Source organism: Symphalangus syndactylus, chromosome 12 (assembly GCF_028878055.3).
Source record: "Symphalangus syndactylus isolate Jambi chromosome 12, NHGRI_mSymSyn1-v2.1_pri, whole genome shotgun sequence".
NCBI classification, from domain to species: domain Eukaryota; kingdom Metazoa; phylum Chordata; class Mammalia; order Primates; family Hylobatidae; genus Symphalangus; species Symphalangus syndactylus.
Genome location: NC_072441.2, coordinates 67,752,861 through 67,765,427, shown reverse-complemented (window position 1 = coordinate 67,765,427; position 12,567 = coordinate 67,752,861). Strand labels below are relative to the sequence as shown.

The following is a 12,567-nucleotide window of genomic DNA, read 5'->3' as shown; positions in this document are numbered from 1 at the left end:
CTTCTACCCGAGGTCACCTTCCTAGATTTCCATAGCCACGAGACCAAGTGCCTATCCCTCAAGCATCGCCCGGGCCTCAAACCGGTCTCCGCACAGGGCGCTGATTAAATGGGTCCCCAGTCCCCGGTGGGCGCTCCCGCCCTGCAGGTGCTCGGATAGCCGCCGGCGGCGGTGCGCCCACGGGAGGGAAGGAAGGTGGTCCCTGGGTCCGGGAGAAGAGCAAACATGCTCCCTCGGGCCGCTCGATCTCCACCCCCTGGCGCCCCCACCCGTCGCCAGCCACGCCGCTTGGGGTCCACGCGCCCCTCCCCGCCGCGCCCCGCCCCGCCCCCAGGAGGCCCCGCCCCGGTCCTCCCCGCTCCGCCCCATCCCCGCCGGCGCCTGCCGCTCCCGGCGCTCGCAGCGCGGGCCTGGGGACTGGGGATCCCGCCGCCGGGCCGCAGCATGGGGCGCTTCCGCGGGGGCCTGCGGTGCATCAAGTACCTGCTGCTCGGTTTCAACCTGCTCTTCTGGGTGAGACCAGGAGCCGGGAGGGCCGGGCAGGGCAGGGGGCCGGGTGGCGGGCGCGGGGCCGGGGTCCCCGAGCTGCTGACTGCGGCGTCCGAGTCGCGCTCGTGGGGAGGGCAGGGTGCTCAAACGCGGAGGCGAGGAGAAGGCAAACAAAGAGGGACGTGAGGGATGGAAGAGAGAGAACGGGAAGACAGAAGGTTGATCAATGAGAAATGGTGAGAAGGGGAGAGACAACGTGTGGCTCTTTCCTGGAAGGAACCCCCACCTGCCTTGGTTTTTATCTCCCAGCTGGTGACCCCAGGTGCGGGGACCCAGCCTCTCCTCACCTCCGGAGGACTTGGGGCCCTGGCGGTCCCTGTTCCCCTCCAGCCTCCCGTGCACACACCCCCTTTTCACTCTGCCTACCCCCTGGAACCAGGGCCTGGCCAGGGTGTTGGGAGAGAAACCCCTGCCCTGGGGCTGCCTGGGGTGCTGCTCCATTCGAGTGTGTGGACACTGTACCTGGCTGAGATGGTTTTGTTTAGGAAATTGGAGATAGGAGTGAAAATTGTGGTGGTGGGAGTGGGGTCGTCCTTTTTCTGGGCATCAGGGTAAGGGTACCCCTGGGTGAGAGGAGGTGGTGGGTTCTCTTCTGAGAAGGGGATGGGGAATGGAAGGGCTTCTAAAGGGCAGCAGCATCTCTCCACAACCCCCAGCCGCAGCCTCTGCTAAATACTAATTCTCCTAGAGATGATCTCATTCAACTTTGCAGGGTTTGATTGAACTGACAGCATTCCCAGGATTGATGGTTCACAGAGAGATAGGATCTTGACCCTTGTCTCCTATATTATCGAGACAGGGATACAGCTAGACCAAACCTACATCCCTGGATACCCTGTCCCAGGCCGTGGACGACTGTGAGACAAGGTCTGAAAATTGTCTTTTCTGCACATTTCCTCTTGGGCTTTCTTAAGAGAATGTCAGACAGTGTAACTGCTCAGCTAGACCCTGAGGGAAGACATTGGATAAAGAGGTTTGAGAGCAGCCAGGGCCTGGGTGCTTTGAAACTACCAGGCTGGAGGTGGTGGCTGTCCTATCTGCTCTGGGGGAAGTTGTCTTCCCATGATTGCAACTAATTAATTATTGAATGATGGGCTCCTCTTTTGTCTGTCAATCCATTAGCCCAGATGCCTGGGTGACTTCAGCAACTCCAAGCTCTTCAGTATCCTTCAGCAGTGGAAGGTTTGAAGGAGTTACCTCCCCGACATCCCCTGAACTTTAAAGAGACACACTGCCTTTGTACACGTGGGGATTTGCATCAAGCATACTATAGGGAGAGGCGTTTCTGAAGACCCTTTATGTTGTATTTTTTAGGAATCTGGCTTAATTTCAGAAGCTGTTAATTATAGATGTCACGCCACAGTGACAACCTTCATTCTCACTGCTTATGAATTCAAAAGAAGTTTTAAGCCTGAGGAGGAATTCTTAAGCTGGGTTCAGTGCTTATTGAGTGCCTGATATTGTACCAGCCTTTCCAGTGATAGTTGGAAGGATTCATTGAATGTTTTCAATGCGTCAGGGACAGTGCTGAGCATATTACATTCATTATTACACATAATCCTCACAAGAGTCCTGATGAACATATACTATTATTATCCCCATTTTTTACAGATGAGGAAACAGATGCTCAAATTGGTCACCTAAGATCACACAGCTAGTGAGTGGCAGGGATGGTATTCAAACTCAGCCTACCTTCTCTTTTTTTTTTTTTTTTTTGAGACGGAGTCTCGCTCTGGGGCCCAGGCTGGAGTACAGTGGCCCGATCTCCGCTCACTGCAAGCTCCACCTCCCGGATTCAAGCCATTCTCCTGCCTCAGCCTCCCAAATAGCTGGGACTACAAGCGCCCTCCTCCACGCCCGGCTAATTTTTTTGTATTTTTAGTACAGATGGGGTTTTACTGTGTTAGCCAGGATGGTCTCGATCTTCTGACCTCGTGATCTGCCCGCCTCAGCCTCCCAAAGTGCTGAGATTACAGGCGTGAGCCACCGCACCTGGCCGCCTACCTTCTCTTAAGCACTGTGGTACATTCAATTCACCAGTGGTTCTCAAAAGTGGTTCCTGGGCCAGCAGCATCAGTATATCCTGGGAATTTGTCAGAAATACACATTCTCAGGCCGGGCACTGTGGCTCATGCCTGTAATCCCAGCACTTTAGGAGGCCAAGGCAGGCGGATCACCTGAGGTCAGGAGTTCAAGACCAGCCTGGCCAACATGATGAAACCTCATCTCTACTAAAGTACAAAAATTAGCCAGGCTTGGTGGTGGGTGCCTGTAATCCCAGCTACTTGGGAGGCTGAAGCAGAAGAATCTCTTGAACCCAGGAGGCAGAGGTTGCAGTGAGCTGAGATGGTGCCACACTGCACTCCAGCCTGGGCAACAAGAGCGAAACTCCATCTCAAAAACAAACAAACAAACAAACAAAAATTCTCAGCTCATCCCAGACTTGCTGAATCAGAAACTCTGGGGGAAGGACCCAGCAATCTAATTTAACAACTCATTCACATAATTCTGATCCATGCTCAAATTTGAGACCCATTCTGTTAAACAATGATTAAACAAATAATAATTTATAAATATAAACATAGTTCCCTAAGCTGCTCATCTCATTGAGGAAACGAGACCAGTGGATATGGAACAACACAAAAATAAGACAGTGTGGAATCAAGTGACAGGTTTCACACTGTTGACCATAAGCACAGTAAGGAAAGGAAGTAGGAGCAGTGCAGTTTTGAGTGCCTAAATGTGTTAACCAGTGAGGTTAGATCTGACCTTCTCTATATGTGATCTAAGCAAGGAGTTTAAAGAAAGGATCACAGTCATGATGAGGAGCCAGAAAAGTTCTCCTTAAGAAGGAGCTATTTAAGCTAAACCTGGAAGGACTGGTAGAATGGAGCTGGGCAAAGTGAGGGGGTGACACACCATCCACCAGCAGAGGAGCAGAGCAAGGGGGAGTGTGCACCACCATCTGACTGTCGAAGCCATCAGGCTGGAGTGCAGAGATCCCAAGCAGGGTGTGCCTGCACAAACAGGGTGTACTTGAGCAAGTTATTGTTACTTCTAGGCTTGTTTTCTCATCTGTACGATTGGAGTAACAGAAATATTGAGAGGGTTAAGAGGGAATATATAAAGTATGTGACCTCAACTTCCTATGAGCCTAGGACATAGTAAATGCTCAAAAATGTTAATTATTATTTTTGTTATCGGCACATAGGAAGCGTTCAATAAATGTTAGCTCTCTTTCTCCTGATTCCTTTCTTAGTGGGGAATAGTATATAAGTTTGCCAAGTGACTTGCAATTTGTCTTCATTTGAGGATAACTACACTTTATCTTGTCAATTTGTACTTTCCCCACTAGAACTTAAAACACTCTGAGAGCAGGAATTTTGTTTTTTCTGTTTTGCTTATAGCTGTATCCCCAGTGCTAGAATAGTGCCTAGCATAGAAGGCATGCAGTAGGACATGAAGGACCTTCCTCTCCCCCAGTTTCATGGGGGTGGGGGTGGAGGCAGCAACTAGAGTGAAGAGGCAACTGAAACAGGCACCTCATGACTTAAGGGAAAGTGTGGGATAAAGTATCTAGATATCTGCCTTCACTGTAACTGAGGGAACCTGATTCCAGAAAAGCCCCACTCAAGTTTCTGAAGTTGTTTTTTTTGTGGTTGGAGGGCTTTGTGGGAAGTTTGGGAAAGGGGTGGGGGATAGTTTTCCTAGAAGGCCACACTTTAGCTGTGACTAAAGTATAAATTTACACACACCCTTAGAAGCTCACGTGCCTGCCCCTCGGAGTTACGGGATTCCCTGGGTGACAGCACTTCCTTCCAGTCAGAACCTCGCCAGAGGTAAACATAGAGGCGGGGCAGGGTCTGTTTGGTGATCTGCGATTTAACAGATCAATTTGCAGCCTCCTCTGGCAGCTTGCTTTAAGTTTCCCTAGGCTGTGCTCCTGGTTTCATAAACATACAACCAGATCCTGCCAGAGCCAGCACAGTATTCCCTGGCCCAGGGCCGCTGACTGTACTCACCACTGAATTTTTAAAAACAAAGTAAAGCCTAGCCATTAACCCCACTACATTAATTTCTCTTATCGTGGTTGATGTCAAATGTGAAACCCCTCCCAACATCTGTCATGTCTAAATTCAGACCTGCGATCAGATAGCAGAGCATATTCCTGTGCCTTTCATTGAAATCACCTTTTTTTTTCCTATGTTGCATAGCAATATAAATAAAACACTACACCCCCACCAAGCCGCATATGTTGGCTTAAAGGAAAACCTGGGCGCTGTTTATTCCTTGGTTTATTGTTGTATGGTCAACGTTTTCCTATCATTGTGCTGCACTAGCTGCTCAGCATTACTGACCCACAGGAAGCAGAGCTGTTAATTGTTGAAAAGCAGATTCCATATATGGCAAGTCTGAAGTTGCCCTCCTTTCCTTCTCACCATTATTAATACAGCTTTGGGTTTTCACTTGGGGATGCCTAACAGGTACATTTAAGAAAGACAGTGTCTTGCAGGCTTGGGAGTCAAAGAAGTTTGACTCACATGAATCTTATAGAGGTCACCTTCCTCTCTTTCCCAAACTTATTTCAAACAGTAACTTCAGAGCAATCACCTGTCAGAGACATTTGTTTAGGTACCTAAAGAAAGTATTCTTTCGAGACCAGCCCATAAGGCAGATAGGAATGTTCTCAGCCTCGCTGGAGGAGAATCTTCATTTCTGATTTTTGTCAAGATGAAAAGAGAGTAACAGGGGTCAGTGTCCCCTAGTGTGGACCTAAAGAGGGACCTAGCATTGCTAGGAGGAACAGAGAGCCTACCAGAGGGGACAGTCTGAAGAAGCCACAGCTATGGCCCCAGGGTTCTGGTAGACCTCGGACAGACCTGTGCAGTGTGGCAGTTCAAATCCAGGAATCCAAAACCTGGGCAGTGGATACTGACATCACACTGCCTGACTTTATTCCTGCCTCCACTCTTTACTACCTAGGGGACTTTGGGAAGTTGTTTAACCTCTTTGAGCCTCCATTTTCTCATCTGTATAATGGACATAATAAACTACTAATATCTATGAACTTTGTGCAGATAAAATGAGTTAATATATGTAAGATTGTAAGTATGGTTCATGCATACAGTAAATAATAACATATTGGTAATAGTTGTTTTTAAATACTAGAAGTACAAATGGGAAAGTAGAATCTAGAATCCAAGAGGTTCATAAAGGCACAACAAAGCAGGCAGGTGTTTTACATCCAGCTAAGCAAGCAAGGTGGCAAGAGGCTTGGAGTTTATCAAGGGCATGGAGTCAAAAGGAAAGATCACTTCCTCTACCATTCCCTGCCAAGTGCTGGGAATTCAAAAATGATTAAGACACAGCCCTTGATCTTGAGGCACTCGTGCCTTTATTTAGCCTCCATTTTGCCTTTGATTAGAATTTATTCCCTGTTTAGTCTTTGCTCCTTGAGGGCAGGGACTGTGTCCTTTTGGCATCCCCTTTCTCCCAATCCCTCAGCACCTAATAGAGTTAATTAAGCATGGCTCCAGCTAAGGGAGTTGTGTGCACTGACCCTGGAGCAGGATCTGTTTATTTCCTTTCCCGCTTCTGTGCTACTAAGTGGAGGCCAAGGAAAAGCAATGGGAAAACCTTTGGTAATCGGTGCCTCTCAAACTTTAAGGTGAGTACAGATCACATAGGGAGCTTACTCAGCTGTATTCGGATTCAGTGGGTCTGCATTTCTAAGCTCCCAGGTAATGCTCATGTTGCTGGTCTGGGAACATGCTTTGAGAACCCCCGTTTTAGATGTGGCCTGAAGAGGTCAGAGATTCAGCAGTGGCACTTGTTTCTGACTGAAACAGGGTGTGCCCTGCTTCTTGGCTTACTCATTTGGTTTGTTTTTGGCCGTTCTTTTAATTTCAGTTACCACTTTACCTTTATTAAGTCTCTTTTTTACGCTAATACTTGATGATTTCTGGAATTACCGGGAGGCCACCTGTCCATTGTTCATTGCATTTCACCGTGTTGTTCTAGAACATCAGCCATGAAGTGTCTTTGGGTCTCCAACCATGTGTGACAAAAGAGAACGTAACCTCTATCCCCCAACGTTGACAGTTAATATCGTGAAGCTGCTCCCTTAAAAGAAGTGAGCTATACTGAGCACTGAAACAAATTATGTCATGGTTGCTAAGGAATTAAAGAAAGAATGCTGCCAGTAAGATGGAAATACCAGATGGGCTGGGAGCACATCTTACAGATGAATTACCTCGGGTTACCTTGGCCTGCCTTTTTCATCCTCTTTGAATTCGATTGGGAACAAAAATAACAATGCTAATTAACATTCATACAATGTTTCAGTTTACAAAGTGCTTTCATATGCATTATCCCACCTGATCATTAACCACAACAATCTCATGAAATAGTGTAATTATTCCCATTTTACAGTTGTGAAAGCTGAAAGTCAGGCACAGTAGGTGGTATGTCCCAGGTCTTCTGACTTTAATCCCCATGCTCTTTTCATTGTTTTAATTTATTGGAACATGTAGAATATAAGGTATAATAAATGCTACTAACTTGGAAAATGTGAAGCCTGTGATCAGGGAGATTATATCCAGTGTCAGATTTAGTCTTAATGCATTCCAGAAACAGGTACAAAGAGATGCCTAAAAATACTAAGGCATATGGGAGAAGAAGCAGGAGAGAGGTTGGGAACACAGCTGATCAGTTTCAGGCAGAGGAAAAGCAAGATGGAAATTGAGAAAGGGTATATATCAAGAGACAGTTTAAAAAATTAATTTCAGGAACAAAAACTTGAAAAATAGTAAGCACTATATAAATGTACACTATGCGCCAGCTGCTTTCCTAAGCACATTTATTAACTAATTTAATCCTCACAACAACCCTATGAAATAGTAGCAGTTATCATCCCCAGTTTACATATGAGAAAACAGAAGTCTGAAGCATTGAAGAGACTTGCCCAGGTCTCAGAGCTGGCCAGTGGCAGAGCTGTGTCTTTATGTGTGTCCCCAGAGTCTGTACTCATAACCACTCCAAGTCTACAGACTATCAGAGAGGAAGGTTGAAGCTCTGACAAGATTGTGAATTCTAGACCTGCGCTGTCCAATGTGGGGACTATGCTACTGATCACATGTAGCTATTTAAATTTATTAAAACTAAATGAAATGTAACCTTCATTTTCTCAGTCCTACTAGCTACATTTCAGAGCTCCATAGCCATAGGTGCCTAGTGGCCACAACGCTGGACAGCACAGATATAGGACATTTACATCACTGGAGAAAGGTCTTCTTGACAGCCCTAGCCTAAATATAGTTATTCTTTCACTCATAAATACATCTATTCATATTTTTCTCTTATGGGGTCTTAAAAACATTAAAGAGAGGAGACATAGTTTCCAAAAAAGGCCACTGACTTTCTAGTATAGAAGATTTAGAAAACCGAAAGGAATTCCAGCTGTCATGGAAAGAGGGAGTGTGGATCTAAAATAAAAATTAGTAGAGGACGACTGCAGCAAACCGCATTATTGGAACCATGGGAGCGATGTTTCCTATCTTGAAGATTAAGCTTTCGGTTTGAAGGTAACATTAGCAAGTCTACCAACATAATAGCACAAAGTGTGAGGCACTCACTGTTCTCAATGTGTAACATGAACTCATTTAGTCTCTTTAGGAGGCACTATTATTACCTTCACTTTGCAGATGAGGAAGCTGGGGTTAGAAAGGTTAAATGTCTTACCCAAGATTATACGACCAGTAAGTGCCAGAGTCTGATTCAAACCCAAATGCCTAGAACCCCCATTTTTAGCCACTACAACTCCTTTACACCTAAGTACTGTATGCACGCATGTGTTTATTACCCTAAGAGCATCATTATGTATTCTGAACACCCAGAAGAGGTGAATTTCTAGAAGAACAGTTGGCAGATATTCCAGGATGTGTACCAAGCTCTGTCGTCCACATCATAATGGTGATTGGGAAAGAGTCAGCTTATTAACAGGGGTGGCAGAGCAAGGCTGAGCAGAGCCAGGGGTGCATTGGAAGCTGCTGTCACTCATCCAGGAAGCCGACTTTGTCTCCCTGCTCACGCCAGAGTCTATCTAGCCTTCTGTGAACGGACCAGTGCTGCACCTTCCTGACCTCAAACAGGTCCTGGTAAAATGGCTTTTAAGAAAAATCTCTATAGAGCACCAAGCTAGACTTTCACAATTTCTGCCAGATTCCTCCCATGCTAACTTCTTTCTAAACAAATTGTTTTAGCTTTTCTAATCTAGCCTTAGCTCCATTTGAAATATTTTTTTAACCACTGTCATTCTGTAACAACTAAAACTGGAGGAAGATCATTATTTATTGATCAATAATTAAGAATTGTTTATCTGCTCCAAAGTAGTTCTCCCAACCTCTATAAATAAATATTGTTTAATGTGTTGTCTTTGCTTATGTAAAGCTCTATATAGATGAGATGTGACAGTAGTCATTGTGGCCTCCAAGATAAGTGATTATATATGCAGAGGGCAGGCCTAGGATGAGAACCAGCTGGGTGCTCCAAGGAGGAGGTCCACTGAACCTAGAAAAGACCATTTTTTTCCTCTCTGGGCTTATGGCCTTGATGAGGTAAGCAAGGCAGACACTGAGTTCAGTTCACTTCTGTGACTTGGTAGACTGGATTTTAGTTCTGTACATATTTGATCTTCATTTGAGAAAGCCATCTGCTCCCTGGAATCCTTAGCCAGTAGTCTATGACATTCATTCTGCTGTATAAAGAAGACTACATAGGCTGGGAATGGTGGCTCACACCTGTAATCCCAGCACTTTGGAAGGCTGAGGCAAGAGGATCAGTTGTGCCCGGGAGTTCAAGACCAGTCTGGACAACAAAGTAAGGCCCCATCTCTACAAAAAAATAGAAAAAATTAGCTGGATATGGTTGCACATGCCTGTAGTGGGAGGAGGAGGTGGGAGGATCTCTTGAGCCTGGGAGGTCGAGACTGCAGTGAGCTGTGATCAGGCCACTGCACTCCAGCCTGGGCCACAGAGTAAGACCCTGTCTCAAAAAAATAAAAAGCAAGAAAACTACACAGCCATCGTCTTTCTCCTGATTGTTGATGTTCCCTAATCTCCTTCTCCTTCTCGCTATATTTTTAAGAGAAGACATTATATATAATCACCGAATAAACAACACACTTTCCACTGTCTATATGTAAATTATCTGCTCTATCATTTGCAGCAAGCTTTTCATCCCAAGTTAGTTTCCTTCCCCTGAGCTTATATTTCTCCAGCACTTCTAAACTGCCCCCAGCAATGTTGGTCGACCCATGCAAGTTAACTTTATAACAATTTAAACAAACTGAAGGTGCATCTGGCACAAATGTATAGCCCAGTGTTCTTTGCAGAGATGAATGGAACACTCCTGATTTTATTGTGTCCTGAATTGCAGCACCCTTCCATCAGTGCAGAGAATTAAGCATTGGTTGATTATAAAATATACTCTTACCTGAAGGAAGTCTTTCTTACTGTGAGCTTTTTCTTAGGAAATGGTATGAGGAAAATAATGGGGAGATCAGAAACACTGGTACCTAAAGGAGCTGCCATGCATTTCCAAACTAACACAGCCTTCTCATCGCCACATGCTGCCACAGTCCTGCCTCTCAGTTCCCACTCACCTGGTCCTGATGAAGGCCAAGGTAGTGAGGTCCCTCGGAGACCATTTGACATAGATGTCGTATGGCATTCAATTCTTGTATTTTTTCTGATAAAACCCTTGATTTTGAAGAAATGCCATCTGAATCCTTGCCTTGCTTTTACTGCATAACAGAATAAAAATCTTGGGAGCTGGTTTTCCTCTTTGAGAAAATTCAGATCATCTTCCAGCGCAAATGTGCTTCTGACTTTTGCCTGCTAAGAGGGTGAGACTCCACTACCCTTATGGTATCATAATGGGGTTTACAATCAGATCAAGAATCATAAGTGCTCATTATGTGATTCCAACGGGGATGAGAATTGCCACCAAGAGCAAGTATTAGCTTAAAAGCATTTAATGAAAATTCTAGGGTTGAAGCATCATTTCCAATTTTGTGACTTCATCCCAAAGAAGAGAATTGCAAATGAGTTGGTATTCACCCTGGAGAAGCAAGAATACAGAATTGATTTTGTTCATTCTTTCATTTGAGTGCAGCATGCGTGTGTGTGTGTGTGTGTGTGTGGCGCTACAATTGTATTGTGTTCATATGCCCCTGCCAGTGGAAGGCGTGTATACATTGTGTAGATTTACATTGTGTAGATTTATTTTTTGTATCCGTGGACGGTGCACAACACACATTCCTGCAGGCTTAGGAAAACACAGAACTGATACTATGTGCTCTAGTTTTGTTTTCTGTTTCTGGGGCATGTGTTTTGCTGAGCATATTCAACAGTGTGTTCACACAGTGCCTTCCAAGGTATCTGCAGTGTTTCCCAGGTGCAGATGAGTTTGAAAATAGCACTTTGTGAAGTATTCCCTTGGAGACTTGTGAAGGAGGTTGTTCGCAATTGCTCCTGTCAGCCTGTCTTAATCAGCTCAAGCTGACATTTTAAAAAAATAATACCACAGAGTGGGGTGGCTGAAGCAGAAATTTATTTTTCACAGTTCTGGAGACTAGAAGTCAGAGGTCAGGTGCTAGAGGTTGGAGGTGAGGTTGGATTCTGGTGAGGGCTCCCTGGTGAGGGCTTGTGGACAGCTACCTTCTTGCCATGTCCTCATATGGTGGAGAGACAGAAGCAAGCTCTCTGGTGTCTCTTCTTATAAGGGCACTAGTCCCTCATGATGGCCCCACTCTCATGACCTCATTTAAACCTAGTTACCTCCCAAAGCCCCATCCCCACATATCCTCACACTGGGGATTAGGCCTCAACCTGTGAATTTTGCAGGTTGGAGGGATACAATTCAGTCCATAGCATCTTTTTGAAGGTCCTCCATTCACTCATTTAGCAAATGTCTATTGGGAGCCCACTCTGCAGGGCAGAGGGGATTATGTTTGGGAAACAGCAATATAGACCCTGTCCCCGCCCTCACAGAGCTTAGGCCTTAATTTACAAAATATGGACATATTTAAGTAGAAAACATTATGTGAGATATAAAAGAAAGTACCTATCTAGGTCATGGTAGGCTTCCCTGAGGAATTAATGTTAGAGCTGTGAATGGGTGTCAGTTAGGGGGAGGGGGAGGAGGGAACAGCAAGAACAGAGACCTCCACAGGGGCAGGAAGGATCCGAAACTGTAGCTGGAGCATCTGAGGGCCAGGACCTGTGGTTCCCACTTAGGTATAAGTGCACATCCTGTCTAGAACTTCCCTAAATGATGCTTTTTACCCCCAAAGGGGGCTTTTTTGCTGGATTTAGTCACTAGAAGAAAGTGGATAGCAGGTATTTGCTCTTGGTGATCTGGTTGGCTAACCTCCGGGAAAAGGAGGACAGCTGGGCAGACTGGGGAGGCCAGAATGGGGAATGATCTCTGCATTCTTGCATCTTAGCACCACCCCACTCCAACCGCAGCGCCTCCCTAGGAACCATGTTTGCAATTCGTGAAACCTGTCTTTTTTTAAAATGAAAAAATATGTCCTCAAGATAGGACATCTCATCAGCAATCCCAGGAAAATGGAAGTAAGTACAGTAAAATAAAATTGAAGTCTATTAGCAAGCTCTGCTTCATGCACGATGACTTGTTTTTGGCAGATAGCCATTATTAAAGAAAATTTTTGTCCATCCACTTTGCTTTAAATGCTTTCTAATCAAGTTTTCAGTCCTTCTTCTGTTTCTTTAGTTTTAGAACACACATTGTTTTCACTAAAGACATATGCTTACAATTTGCAATTTCGTGTCCTCCAAACTCTCTGGAATATGGTTAGCTACTGAAAGAACTTGCCCATGACAATACATACTATAACCATATGTGATGATCCCCCATTTAATGACTTGGAATTATTGTCACTATCTGTTCCTTTCCCTGCATTCTTATCTCTTTTTTTTTAAGTATTTTTCTTGT

General features: G+C 45.2%; 1 protein-coding gene across 4 annotated transcripts in view; it reads left to right on the top strand.

Annotated features, from left to right (window-relative positions):
- The first annotated feature begins 360 nt into the window (after positions 1 to 360).
- TSPAN2 (tetraspanin 2) overlaps positions 361 to 12,567 on the top strand; it is a 43,634-nt gene continuing 31,427 nt past the window's right edge. For 2 of the 4 annotated variants that reach the window (XM_063624641.1, XM_063624642.1), the window contains exon 1: positions 374 to 513. In XM_063624641.1, the coding sequence (XP_063480711.1) occupies positions 445 to 513 (69 nt within the window). In that variant the 5' untranslated portion in view covers positions 374 to 444. Of the gene's footprint in view, positions 514 to 12,567 lie in introns of all 4 variants that reach the window. The other 2 variants (XM_063624640.1, XM_063624639.1) reach the window with 2 other exon arrangements.